Below are 14,551 nucleotides of genomic sequence, written 5' to 3' on the forward strand. Positions count from 1 at the left end.
TATCTGTACGACTGGCTCATAAAAGCCAGCACCGTCCAAACCGGTCAACAGCACACATAATACACAATCAATACCCTACATAGTCTAGGGTTCACAATCAATTTCCAAAAATCTCATCTGCAACCAGCGCAAATACAACCCTATCTGGGAGCAATTCTGAACACTCAATCAGCATTAGCGTACCCAAACCCACAGAGAATTCAAGCTTTCCACAATCTCATATCTCAGCTACAATAGTACAAAGTAAGGTTTATCATGAAACTATTGAGAATGATGGCATCGTGCATAGCATAGCAATAGTACTGAATGCACATCTAAACATGAGACCCCTACAACAGTGTCTCTCGCAACAATGGTCTCAGGCACAGGGTCAAATTCACAATCTAGTGTTGTTGGACTGCTGAACTTAGAACTTTCTGCAATGGTGGAATCACACCAACTTTTCAAAAGGGTGGCCATTTCAGGACCCTGTTCCACAGACCATAATCACCACTAATGCATCAATGACAAGTTGGGGAGCCCAACTCAACAATCTTATACAGGGGAAATGGAATTCAATTCAACAATCTTACCAAATAAATCACTTTGAATTGCTAGCAGTGTTCTTAGCACTCAAAGCATTCCAGCCACTGAAAACACACAACAGTATTCAGGACAGACAACATGGCAACAATGTATTATCTGCAAAAGCAAGGGTGGACACACTCATCTCAATTGTCCCTTCTAGCACAGACAATTTGGAAATTGGCAATTCACAATCGCATTCAACTACTAGCAGAGTATATCCCAGGGACACACAACCAACTAGCGGACCTCTTATGCAGGACGCAGCAACAAACACACAAATGGGGGATTCACCCACAAGTGATTCAACAGTACTTTGGCATGTGGCGAACACCAGACATACACCTCTTCGCAACAAGCAAAAATGCAAAATGCCTAAACTTTGCATCCAGGTACCCACACCCTCAATCCAAGGGCAATGCTATATAGATCAATTGGTCATGGATATTTGCTTACACTTTTCAACCTCTCCCACTAATTCCATTTCTGGTCAACAAGATCCCTCACTATGATACTCATAGCTCCCATGTGGGCACGTCAACACTGGTACACAACACTGTTGGATCTATCTGTAGTACCACACTACAAGCTCCCATACAGACCAAATCTATGGACTCAAAACAAAGGACAAATATCAATATGCTCAACCTGTTAATTTGGCTCCTGAGGTTATAGAGTTTGGATATCTACAGCTTCCATCAGAATGTATGAACGTTCTAAAGGAAGCACGCAAACCTACAACCAGACAGTGCTATGCAGCTAAATGGAAACGTTTTGTATATTATTGTCAACCCAAAAACATTGATCCACTTAAAGCATCAGTACAGGATATTGTCTGCTATTTGCTTTATTTCCAAAAAGCAAATCTTGCATACTCATCTATTAAAATTAATTTAACAGCAATATCAGCTTATCTCCAAAACAGACAGCATACTTCTCTGTTTAGAATTCCTGTTAAAAAAGCTTTTATGGAAGGCCTTAAGAGTTATTCCACCTAGAGCTCCCCAGCTCCAGCCTGGAATCTTAACATCGTACTCACAAGGCTTATGGGTCCACCATTTGAACACATGCATTCTTGCGCTCTTCAGTTTCTCTCATGGAAGGTTGCTTTCCTAGTAGCAATTACTTCCTTAAGGAGAGCTAGTGAAATTCAAGCATTCACTTTAGAAAAACCTTTTTTCCAAATTCACAAAAATAAAATAGTACTTGGGACAAACCCAAAATTCTTACCCAAAGTGGTTTCACCATTTCACATTAATCAGTCAGTGGAATTGCCAGTCTTCTTTCCACAGTCAGATTCAATTGCTGAAAGAGCTCTTTGCACTCTTGATGTCAAACGAGCTCTCATGTATTATATAGATAGAACAAAAGATTTTAGAAAATCTAAACTTTTTGTGGCTTTCCAGCAACCTCATAAGGGTAACCCTATTTCAAAACACGGATTAGCTAGATGGATAGTAAAGTGTATTCAAACTTGCTATCTTAAAGCTAAAAGACAGCTATTTGTAACTCCTAAAGCACATTCTACTAGAAAGAAAAGAGCTTCAATGAAATTCTTAGGAAATATACCAATGGCAGACCTATGTAAAGCAGCCACATGGTCCACACCACACAAATTTACTAAACACTACTGTGTGGATGTGTTATCTAGCCAACAAGCAAATGTTGGTCAAGCAGTGCTTAAAACACTAGTTCAAGCTACTCCAACTCCTACAGGCTAGCCACCACTTACTTTAGGAGGGGACTGCTCTTCAGTCTATGCAAAGCATGTGTATCTGCAGCTACACATGCTATAGAACGGAAAATGTCACTTAACCCAGTAGACATCTGTTCGTAGCATGTAGTGCTGCAGATTCACATGCGCCCTCCCTCCTCCCCGGAAGCCTGTAGCCGTTGTAGTACTTTCTTTAAGTAAATAAGTATATACATTGCATGGACATCTTCTTTTCTTTATATATATATATATTTATATAATACACACACACAATTCTTCACTCCTTCACCTTCCTGTGAGAAAACAATCTAACAAAGGACTCGATGCCCATGCGCACTATCTCTGAGAGGAGGAATCACTCGATCTCGTGACTCGAAAAAAGTTCTTCAAAGGAAAACAACTTGTAATACTCTGAGCCCAACACTACATGGCGGACTTATGTAAAGCATGTGAGTCTGCAGCTCTACATGCCCCAAACTGATGTCTACTCAGTAAGTGACATTTTCTCTATTTATTTATTTATAAATTGTGACCTGGCTTGACAATATCGATGGGTGCGCCGCAGTACCCTCTGGTAGGGCACATCATTTCCATGCTTACTCTTGTGGTCGGGCTGTACTCCATGGGGCTAGTCTTTGAGAGGTGAGGAGGAAAATGGATAGATGACAGTAGGAAGGGATGATCTGGAGGCCAAAGTGGGCGGCAGTGTAGTGGTGAGGGCGAGTGACAGGAGATGGGTTAACCATGAGGTGAGCCACGATTGTGATGTGATCTATGGTACAAGAGCACGTTGACTGAAGTGATGGCTTGTGGGGGGTGGCTTAGGGGAATGGTCAGTGTCACAATGTTTTGTAAAGGGTCATGGACGTGATACAGAGGTGGGGATGACACCAAAGTGGGATGCAAGCGTGACTGGCAGTGTGATGGGCGTGGGCCATGACTGGGTGTGTGGGTTGGTCAGTTATTGCAATGACATGGGGGAGACTGATGGTAAGGTGAACACAGACCTAAAGTTATATGATCCTGGATTCGGAGGATTAGGTGACACTTGAAAAAGGCTGATGGGTGTGTGGGTGATGAAGTGGTATTGGAGCTGGGTGATATAACTAGTGGCTTCGTGGGGGAAAGATGAGATGTAGAGGAATGTAGTGGTAAGCTGAAAACATAATCTAATAGATGTTTTGGCAACCAAAGGAGTGTCTTGGTAGAACTGGTGGATGTGTAATATGACATGGGGTTGTGAAGAAGTGTGGTCTGATGTATCATAATGGTAAAGAGGGTGACATTACATTGCTAAGACTGTGTGACCTCTTTTACAATTTTTGCATAATATCCAGATTTCCTGTCCATTACTTTTTCACGCAGCCCAGTGCACTAATTATTCTGTCAAGCTTGGGAGTCACGGGATACAGGCACGTTACTGGTCCAGCTGAATGGCCATTCAGTGTTCTGGTGCACAGCAAAGGTGACTCCCATTTAACTAACTGCAAGCCTTCCCAACCTTGTGTACTCTGATGCTGCCGCTTCTCCCTGGATGTTGACACTTTACTTCTACTGAAAGGGGCTGATCTGTAGGACCTCAGGCAGGCATTGTGGATTCAAAAAGCCTGCCATAATAATTTACTTAAGGCCCTCATTTGGTCATTTTTATTATATTGGATATATTCAGAAAATATAATTGCCCTAATAGAAATGATAAAGTGAGCAAACCTAGTGCAAATAGAAAATTGTATGCTCACTGCACATAGGTTTTTTTAAGGAAACCATAAACTAGTCAGGTTAGAAACATATAACCAAATATCCAAGCCAGTTAGAATAAGTAACAAAATGCTCTGCATGAGAAAATGTGTATTCAGCCCGTAACATATCTGCACATCGTGAGTATGTCTGTAAGCTAAATAAACAGCCAAAAGTGCAAATGTGCTAGATAATTTAAGTGAGCCTGGCAAAAAGAGTTGCAAAGGAACATAATCAAATGAGCTTAAAAGCTAAAAGTAAAATAATTTTAAAATAACCACTCGCAGCAAAAGAGCAAATAAGCAAAGTGATCTAAAATGAGCCCAGGAAAAAAATAAGCGAATACACCAAAATGAAATGCCATAGCAAAACGAGCTCTGAAAAAAACGTATACTGATAAACTCAAATCTATTTATACTGTTTTGAACAATAAATGCTATATCTAACAAAATGTGAACTTTTTTTTTTTAATTCATAACATTCTGTAAGCAGCGGATTTGGGAAAAGAGATGTTACACAAAAATAAAAATATTTCTCTTGTTTTCTGTCCAGGCACTTATAACGTTAAAATACAAATAACCGAAAATATTCTGCAATCATTCAATATTTGTGTTCTTTGCACCAGAAGAAAAACTTGAAAAAGTGTTGAATTAATTAATTGCTTTGCACATTGTTCTTCCTGCGCATTATGCTGAAAGGAAGCTTCACAGGCTACAGAATAAAACATTGACTTCTGATAAAACCTGCTGCAGGCTTCGTCCTTAAAACGTTTTCTCTTGTTAGCTAAGGAAAAGATGCAACAGGACAGCAACGATCAGCAGATGAAAATGTATTAATAATATTTTTCTTTTTACGGAGAGAAACTTGTGCACGTTTGTGTTGTGCATGTTTCAAAGGCCTACAATTTAGCAACTCGAAATGTCTAATACATTTTTAATTGGTTAATTAGCTTTCTAATAGGCACTGCCTCACTCTAAAACACAATCTCCTCATTTGACACTACAAGCTACTTTTTTCCACAAACACCAACGCTTCTACCTCAAAGCTATTCAGCACAGCTTCTGTGGTTTTGCACTTTATATTGTTAAACCCTTCCAAAATGTCTTTTTTCCATCCTTTTCCGACACCTGAAGCTTGCCTTCCTTCTAGCTACACTAAATACTACTGTGCTGTACTCCTAAACGTCTGACATCACAGCCCCAGCATTCACAGTCCCTAGATTTCAGAACCTAGTGCACTGCTGTTTACTGTTTAAATCTCCCTATGTTTGATTATTGTAAATTCTTTCTGCAAATATCCTCTGCATATTCTATTTGCTTAAAGCACTTTTTATGAAAAGTCTTCTGTTAATTAAGCATGAAGTGTTAAGGGGTAGGCCTGAGTCAACTATGTGCTAGGGAGGACAACTAGTGTTAATATCTCCCTGTTGTTTCTACCCAGGATCTCCAACCCCCCATCTTTTTAACACACACTTGGTGTAAATAGTGATTGGAGGAAAGCATGAACTATGATGGAAGACGGGATAAGGGATGGTTATCTACTTTCATCCTATATCCCTCCTTCAGTTTTTGTTGATGATTCTACTATAGGTTAAAATCAGCAGAAGGTAGTGGCAAAATATAACTGGCAATATAATGAATGTTCCAATCTCTTTATGTAACACTTTGCTTAGCATGCTTTTGGGTATGCAGGTCCAAATTGAGGAGGAGCTGTAGTCCACAATGTCTTTGTCATGACAGATGACATCCTACTGGCAGGGATAATCTTGCTAGATGTTATTTTTGCAAAGTTAATGTGCAACCTATGTGTACCCAGTGCCATCTTATAGGGCACATTCTGGGTTGCTAATGAAAAAGCTGTTTTTTTTTTTTTTTTTATCTCTGAGGCAAGAAACAGATTTTGAGAAAATAACTTGTTCTTCATCAGGCGCAGAAATAAAGTAGATGTAAATATTGTTGCTTTTTGATTTGTTATAATGTACACAGTTTGAGATAAATCCAATAACACTGAAATATACCCTGCACAATTGTGGGAAAGTGTATGTGTTACTAGATACCTTCTTACAAGCCAGTATCTGTAAGACATGATTGTTTGTTTTTATTCTAAACATTTATGTGGTTTTGAAGTTGATTAAATTACTTAAATATGCATACTTCAATTTGTAGATTATAAAAGAAGTACAGACCTTCTATTCTGAAACCTATGCGGAGTACGTTAAAACGAAAGAGGTTTCTCTGAAGGAGACTCTGAGAGGACTGCAGTTTGCTGTAAGTATTTCAAATCAGTTATTTTCACCAAATGTATATATTTTAATTCTATTTGTTAGGGGTTGGGCGCCATGGTGTTGGAGCGTTGACGTCTGAAGATTCTGAGTTATTTTAGTTATTAAGTAGCAGAAGGTGAGTATTCCTTTCCACTCTAAATGCAAATCTTGTAATGGCAACATACCAAGGTTAATCAGAAGACCCCTCAAACCCCTGTGAACTGACAGTGTTTTAACATTGAGAGTGAACAAGTACATAGAGATAGCTTTATTACAAAGCATCAGAGCTTTGGAACCTTCATAAAGGCACTCATTCGTTTCTTAGAGAGATCTATATAAATGGACAAGAGGGGGGGGCAGCTGGGATGGAGATCTGCGGGCAAAACACTTGAACAATTTTAAATGAGTTGAATCGACATCTCACTTCTCCAAACCTCTCTATCTTAAATTACATATTATACTTATAATCACCTGTAGGGTTAATCCTCGGTTCATTTGGATTCTGTTCTGATGAGTATTTATACTCCCTGAAGGCAGGACTGGAGTAACACAAAATGAAGAGTAGAAAATAGTATTAGTTTACATGCTCTCTTGTAGTAGAAACCATTATCATATGCCCAGTTGAAAATAAAATGGGAATGTCATTTGAGTTATCTGAAGCCAAAAACAGACTTTGAGAAAACCCCTTGTTCATCAGACCTAACACTACTACAAAAGTTTCTTCCTTGATTTGTAAATGATTCTTCTCTGATGTTAGCAGCAATTTCAACACCATGCTACGATTAAATGAAAACACTTTCAAAGTCTTGAGCTAGGTTTTTGACCAGAAGCCTTTTATTAAGGGGTTTAAGTAGTTTCACTGTAAATTGTCAGTGACAATCTGCTACTGGTCCCCAGAATCAGTAATCTGTCTGATTGTTTTCAGAGAACTGTGAAGTGCTGGCTTCCTTTTGGCTCCAGGCTTACCTCGCTCAAATATTCCTAAACCCTAATAATCCCACACCTAACTATTACCGAGCACATTAGTTAAATGGACTTGATTACACTAATGCACTAATTACATGGGGCCTTTAACACCATGATTCTCCAAAGGAGTAAGAAAGTGCAACCACGAGCGCCATTAATCAGAAAATAATCTGTACTTTACTGCTTCTTTTTCTCAGCCGAGAGAGCAGGACGTGGCTTCACTCACCTGGAAAGCCTTATAAATAATGAGCATAAGTCACAGGGTGGAGCTCCTTTTAATAGGCATTCCACGGCCTATTCGGAGTGGAAGTCCTATATAGAAAAAAGTGTCTGCAAGGCAATATGCATTAAATAACGTAGTCGTTATGCATAACGTTACAACGTATGTCCTTGCAGCCCATAGTTGGGTTCACTATATTGCATATTACTACCACAAAGCATGTTGACATTTAAGCCACCACTTGCCCTTCAAATATTTCGAGTGCATCTTGCTGCAAACTGATTATTACGTGTGTGTTAAAAAGGCCCTAGAGATGTAAATAGTTGTGGTCTTAACAGGGTTGTGCTCACACCATTGGGGCCCTTGATTCAAGACACAATTCTTCATTGTTATTTACCATTTGGTCAGAACCATTGTAGTACTCCTGCTTCCTTTCATTCTTGCTAAATGGTTTGCGTTATAAATGTCATATCTTCTCATGATGAAGCAACCCACTCCCCCCTCAGAAATTGTTGTAAGGTTAATATGTTGAAAAAAAAACCTTTAAACTGTCATTTTTGTCACCGTTAAGTACTCCATTAGACCCATGTTTCCGATGTCCCACCCTAGATCTCGTGGCATAAACAGTATATAGTCACTGTGTTCTTGTGCTCTCTACTGCACCAAGGTCATTGAATGGTTTTGACCACAGTTGGAAATTATGCCTTGATGTCTCTTTAAAAATTACCTTTGCATTTTCTGCCACAGCTGGTGTTTGAGAATACCTCTGTACAAAGGGGAGGGGTGGAGAGAAGTGTTTTGAGACAAAGGATTGTGTATCCTGGGCCAGGATTATATAATGGTTTCATTTAAATGTTCTTGTGTATTGCATGTCCTAATGAAAGTATATTTCTAACACAAAAGGGGGCCAAGGGAATTCAAAGACCTCCAGGAGTTAGTTCCCCAATCAATCACATCAAAATACTATAAAACCACTGGGTCTAAGACTAAGAAAAGAGAAGAAAAAGAGAAAACAAAGAAATGAAGAGATAAGGGGTCTAACTATAGAAGTAAGATTCATCATCTGGGACCTCCTCACTGTGACATCTAGTCACGGTGTGGGCTACAACCCTCTTCACTACGATGGAGGAGCTCTGCGGATGTTTTCAAGATGTGTAGTCAATATCCAACAATAAGCATAGGGTGGTGAAGGCAGCAGAGTATAAAGAAAACAGAAAAAATTGAAACTAAAACTGACTCCAGGGTATGCAAAACACTTTGTGTCCCTGTGCCCGTGTTAAAAATAAAGGACCTTCTGGTGGACACGAGTAGACAGGTCAAATTTTTTGCTGTAGTGTAGACCCTCTAGTGGACACGAGTAGACTGGTCTGATTTTTCCTGTAGAGTCCTTCGTTTTTAACCCTGGAACAGAGACTCATTAATGGAGTATAGACACTGGTGATGAGAGCAAATAAACTAGTCAACTAATACCGGTGTGAGTCACTAAAATATTTCGCACTTGTATCTTTTGTGTAAATATGTGCACACTCATAGGGTCCCACTGTTCGTGACTTTGGACTTCATTAAACAGTTTTTGAATGTTTGGTAATATACTTAGTTCAGTTTTGGCACCGTTTGTTCCCTAAAAGTATGGAAGAATAGACCTTAAGCACTTGACATGCACAATATCTGACCATTTCCAAATAATTTCAAAGGGCTACTACAGTGGAAAAACACTATTACAGAGAATTTTATGTGCAGAATACAAAAATGTCAAATAATAAAATGTGCAAAATTCACTTTAAAAATGTCATCCACTGCAGGACATTACCTGTTTATTCTGTCTGTGTATGATGGCATGATGAAAAAGAATTAGTCATTCACCTAGACTTTAGTTGTCATTTTAGTGACTTCTTAAGATGGTAATTGACTAGTTTTCGTAGTGTAGTTGCCAATGTATAAGGCTTTCATTAGGACATCCAATACTCAAAAAACATTTAAATGGAGCCATTAAAAAATCTGTCCCATTAGGAATACACAATCTCATCTCATAGTCTACACTGTGCTGAGGTGTTAAGTTGTCCATAGCCATGAAACCTTGCTCCTTAAACTCATCAAGAAAGACCTGAAGAATACCACGGCATTAGCTTGTCTGGACTAATCTCATTCCAGACTTTTTGCTTACTTTTTTTTTGCAAATTAATTTATCCTGTGTGTGGTGATGTGTATAGAAGTATAGTTCATAGCTGTCTCAGTGCATTATTCCAGTGTCAGTTTTGATTCCTTTCAGCTAATCAGAAATTCTTTCTTTTTCATTTTTGTTTAGCTGAACTGTTGTGGTATGACCGGAGTTCTTGAAACTTTTCTTACAGACACTTGTCCAACTCAAAAAGATGTTGCAAGTTCTATTACCATAAAGGTAAGTATTTCCACAAATGATTTTTTGGTTACGCTTTTTAATGGACTTTATTAAACATTGTGTATATGGAACTGGCCCTTCTACAAATGCATCTTTTTCTTGTGATTGTAAATGTGCTTAGGTATTGCAAACCAGGCATCATTTTGCAGCACACAGTCTATGCAGCACCTTGATTTGTCCTTTTCTGCAAACATAACTAACTTGACTTTAGTAAAGCATGTCATACTATGTTACATGAATGACTGCACATTGGTAATCTTTGCATTATTATTAGGACTGTTTTTTAACTTGTTATTTAACTGCAGAACATGTTCTGCAGGTTTCCTGTAATATAGACTGATAACACCTTTTCTAGGGACAAATTATGTGGCTAGAAAATCTGATGGCTTGCTAAAATCTGGGGAATTTAAAAAGCTTTTCTAAGATAACCGATTAAATGTTTGTGTGTAAAGTCATAGGGCCTCGTTACAAGGCCAACAGTCTTGAGACAGTCAGCCTTGTAGTGGTGGTCGGACTGCCACACTCCAGGTGGTCTGACTGCCACATTACGACCATGGTAGTCGGACTGCCAGGAAACCAGCAACATGGTTCTCGACTGGATGACGGTGAGCACGAGTCCACTTTTCGCCAACCTCTCCATGGAGAGGCTCCCACTATGGAAATGCTGGCAGAAAGGTAGTGCAGGGGACCCCCTGACAGCACCCTCGGAATGCACACTGTCTGCTTTGCTGACATTGCACTTTCTGAGGGTGCTGGTGCGCTACCGAGGTTGCATTCTGCCTGGGGTGCTGGTGTGCTACAATATTATCGTTGGCTCCCTTAATGGAGCAGAGACCAATACTGTAGGACTGTTCCCGCTGGTCAGCCCGGTGGGAACATCATAATACGGTGGGGTGAGGCAGCCGGGTTGGCAGCCGCCTCATTCCTGTGAGTTTGGCAGTTGACTCGCCTGGCCGACAAACTCTTAATCAGGCCCTTAGTCTTCTTTAACCATAATTATACAGTGTGCAATAAATGGCTGGATTGTTGTAACAGAATATTTTTCTGTTAGTGGACATGATAGCAGAGATGAACAGGCAATGTGATTGAGTAAAACACAGAACACCATAGTTCATTTGAAAATAGTTTATGGTTCAGTCCTGTTTGGAAGTTTGCGACTGGCACCCATTGTTCATTGCTGCAATATATTTAAAGACTTGACTATCTCTTAAAAGATATCAGCTTCTCTCCTATTTATGGAGCATGTTTCATCGAGTCTGCTCTCGGCCATGGACTAAATGTCACTGCAGGCTTCATATAAGTTTTGAAGCTATGCTTTGTATGAATGAATGGGTGCATTTGTATAGCACACACCTACTTCAGAGAGTGTCCCAGCGCTAACGGATGCAACCCAGGTACACACCCATCAGCAGAGGTCCTAGTGCCCTGCAGAAAAGAGCCAGTCTAAGTCTTTTATGGAATGTGGTCTCAGAGGAGGGCGCTCATTCCAAGCCTTAGCAGCAAGAAAGGAAAAAGCTTTACCTCCCCTTCAACCACGCTTAAAATGCAGAGTTGACAGAAGTCAATCGCAGCGCTCTGGAAGGGAGATGCTTAACAAATCTCTCTGCCTAATAGCCAGGGCTAGAGAGATAAACTGTCATGTGAACCAAAGCTATGGCTTTGAACAGAATCCAACCAATGCAGAGCTTTCAGTGCCAGTGAGGCAGAAGAGCTTGTAGGATGGCCCAAAACAAGCCTAGCGGCTGTATTTTAGACAACTTGCAGGTGATTCACTAGAGCTTCCACTGTTTCACAAGATAAGGTAGCAGAAGGGGGAGGAATTTGAGTGTGTGCAGCATCACAAAGCATTGGCCCACCACCTCAGAGATCTGCGGCCTCATTGAAAGGGTGTTGTACAACTTCACCCCTAGATTTTTAACCACCAGAGGAGAAGAGAAGAGAAGAAGAGGACTGGGCTGGGCTGGCAATGTAGAGGGCCATAGATCTTCCCACCAGTTGGACAAAATGGGATAATTATCATCTTCTATGCATTGCATTCAAGTTGGCTACTTTGCATTGGGCATGCATACAGCCTGTGAAAGACGCTGCAATGGAGGTATGGGAACCAAAAAGGAAAATAGCAGCTGAGTGTCATTGACATATGAATTGATTTTATATCCACACTGCTCAACTACAGAAGCCAAGGGGGACATAATGAAAGTAAAGAAGGTAGGGCTAGGCGAGGAGCCCTGCGGTACCAATTGGTTTACTGCCTTGACTTCTGAAGAGAAAGGGGAAAGCCAGACTGATTGGCGTCTGTCAGCTAAGAAGGGCTTAAACCAATCCCACACTGTAGTCCCACACCCACGGCACCCACACCCATGGCAGAAAGTTGGTGCAGGAGGCTAGAGTGTGGGAGGGGGTTTCCAGGCGGCAGGCATGACCCAAAAGAATGGAAGAGGTTAAAGGTGGAATTGATCACCAGGTTGAAAGTCCTGCCAACTTAACTAACAAATCAGTGTGAGAAGGGAGCAGGGCCTTGGAAGGGGCATGGCCTCATACCGAGAGGGACCTAAAAGGCACTTTTGCCCCCTCTCCAGCCAACTGTTTACAGTAGTTTTCAGCTTGTTTTCCCTACCACCCTGTGATATTGGCCCTCACCGGGAGACCGTGTGAGTGAAGCCAGTATCGTGTGTCACACCGTGTACATTGGCAGGTCTGGATTGATGATATTCAGTGCCACAGCTAGCAGAGTAGGCGGCATGCATCTAGAGGAGAGCCCGATTTGCATTTAAGGATAGCTTCCTTAGAGTGTTCCAAGGAAATGGGCCTAAACTGGGTAAGCCCGTTACTGAGGTCGTCTGGGTCTAAATGACGGACAAAAAGGAAATGTTCCTGCAGGGCAGGCAATGTGTTTTGGATGTCGGTGATTTTGGTTTAAAAAAAAAAAAAAAAAGTGCTAACCCATTACATTGCTCTTGGGATAGAACAATTGCCCTATAGTTGGATTGCGGAGAGATGAGACTTCACTGTCTGGAAAATGGAGTGGGATCTGTGATTGGCAGAAAATAGGGACTGTGTCTGTTTAAGAGAGATGTGATAGGCTCATAGAGCAGATTTGTAAATAGATTTACTATCCAAGAAATAGTCTTCATGCCAGATGCGTTCAAGCTTTCTACATGATTTGCATTCCTTGGCCAAATGCTCAGAGAACCAAGAGGCAGAGAGTCTGCCCTTTCTATCCTTCATCTCTTGTAATGGAGCTAGCAGATCTGCTGCCCCAGTTAACCAGGTGTTAACATCCCCCACGTTTTAGTAGATTTAATCGATCAGAATGGGACGAGTATTGGCCAGGAGATCCACACAGTCTGATATTTTCACCTTCTTTCATGCCCTGAAGATAGTGCGGTTTGCCCCCCTACTCTCCTGGCGAGGTTTATCTGATATCCAGTTGAAAAAATTCAGATAGTGGTCAGACCACAGGGCTGACTTTGGAGGATCAACAGACGGTTGGGAAAAATCACGTTTGTAATGTGTCCCAACACGTCAGTAGGAGTCAAACCAAGTGGGACAAATTGAAAGACCGCATATGCTCAGTAAGTGAAAATGCCAACTTGTACTGTAGCTCCTCAACATGCAGGTTAAAGTCCCCTAAGACAGTGAAGTTGGCCCATTGTAGAAGATGAGGGGCCAGAGCCTCTTGTGGGGGTCAAATAAAAGCCCCAGCTGGACAAGGGTGATGGTAAATTAATGCCTCTCAAAAGAAGCTTGAACAGAAAGCACAAGATGGAAGCCTAAACTCTCTGCCCCCTTAAGGTCACCAAGCTCATAAGTAGAGCATGCCAATGGCTGTTTAAAGGCTATTGCCACACCTTCTCCCTTTTTATGGCTTCTATCATGATGGACCAATGAATACCCTTCAGGAATAGCCTACACAGTGTCTGGAGCGAAAGACTCCTTGATCCAGGTTTCACTCATAAAAAGAATATCTAGTCCACCTCTATTAAAATCAAAGAAGTGGAGGGCATATTTGTGCAGAGAATGGACATTGATTAAGAGGGCTGGCAACTTCTTCCGTCGTTGTCTCCTCCCCATGAGGAGTTTAGCAAGCCTTCCTTAAACTTGGAGGAGGAAGTGGGGGGATAGTCAATCCCGGGGGGGGGGGAGGGATGGTGTTTAATAAAGAGATGTTGCTCAGCATACATGTCCAGGCTCTAAATGCAGCATACTAGGACAGGTAAAGCATGAGCAAAAAGTGGTAGAGTGTCACCGCTACGCCCTAGCACAAGATTAAAAACTAAATGTAGGCCTAACATGGATAATGATGACCCTAAATAGTCAAAGTCAACATGTTTCTGGCCTTATGAACATAGCCTCAGATGCTCTGGTGCGCTCTTCACGGCAAGCGGAACCACTGTGTTGTGTAAAATTGAGTCAGGTGCCATTCGCTCTATAAAATGCAACATAGCAGTTTGGCTGTTTGCTCCTATCAAATGACTTATTGTAAAAATGAAAACTGGACAATCCACATCGCCTGATTGAGAAAGGGAATTTATGCGACAGGCAAGAGGGTAGTGGTAGGGACGGCCACCCACTGGCATATTGTCACTTCTGTGCTTCTCCTCTTGTGATATGATAGGACTCAGTGGGAGGAGATGGAGCAGCTCACTCGCCTTCCTGATACGTCTAATGGCAACATACGCTGCGTGC

At 41.1% G+C, this 14,551-nt stretch overlaps 1 protein-coding gene across 2 annotated transcripts in view; it reads left to right on the top strand.

Moving 5' to 3' along the window:
- The window catches only part of CD9 (CD9 molecule), a 239,894-nt gene that overhangs the window by 119,355 nt on the left and 105,988 nt on the right, over positions 1 to 14,551 (top strand). For both annotated transcript variants that reach the window (XM_069228443.1, XM_069228442.1), the window contains exons 5-6: positions 6,181 to 6,282; positions 9,770 to 9,862. In XM_069228443.1, coding sequence (XP_069084544.1) covers positions 6,181 to 6,282; positions 9,770 to 9,862 — 195 coding nt within the window. The remainder of the gene's footprint in view (positions 1 to 6,180; positions 6,283 to 9,769; positions 9,863 to 14,551) is intronic.

The sequence above is a fragment of the Pleurodeles waltl genome, chromosome 4_1, assembly GCF_031143425.1.
Source record: "Pleurodeles waltl isolate 20211129_DDA chromosome 4_1, aPleWal1.hap1.20221129, whole genome shotgun sequence".
Classification (NCBI taxonomy): Eukaryota; Metazoa; Chordata; class Amphibia; order Caudata; family Salamandridae; genus Pleurodeles; species Pleurodeles waltl.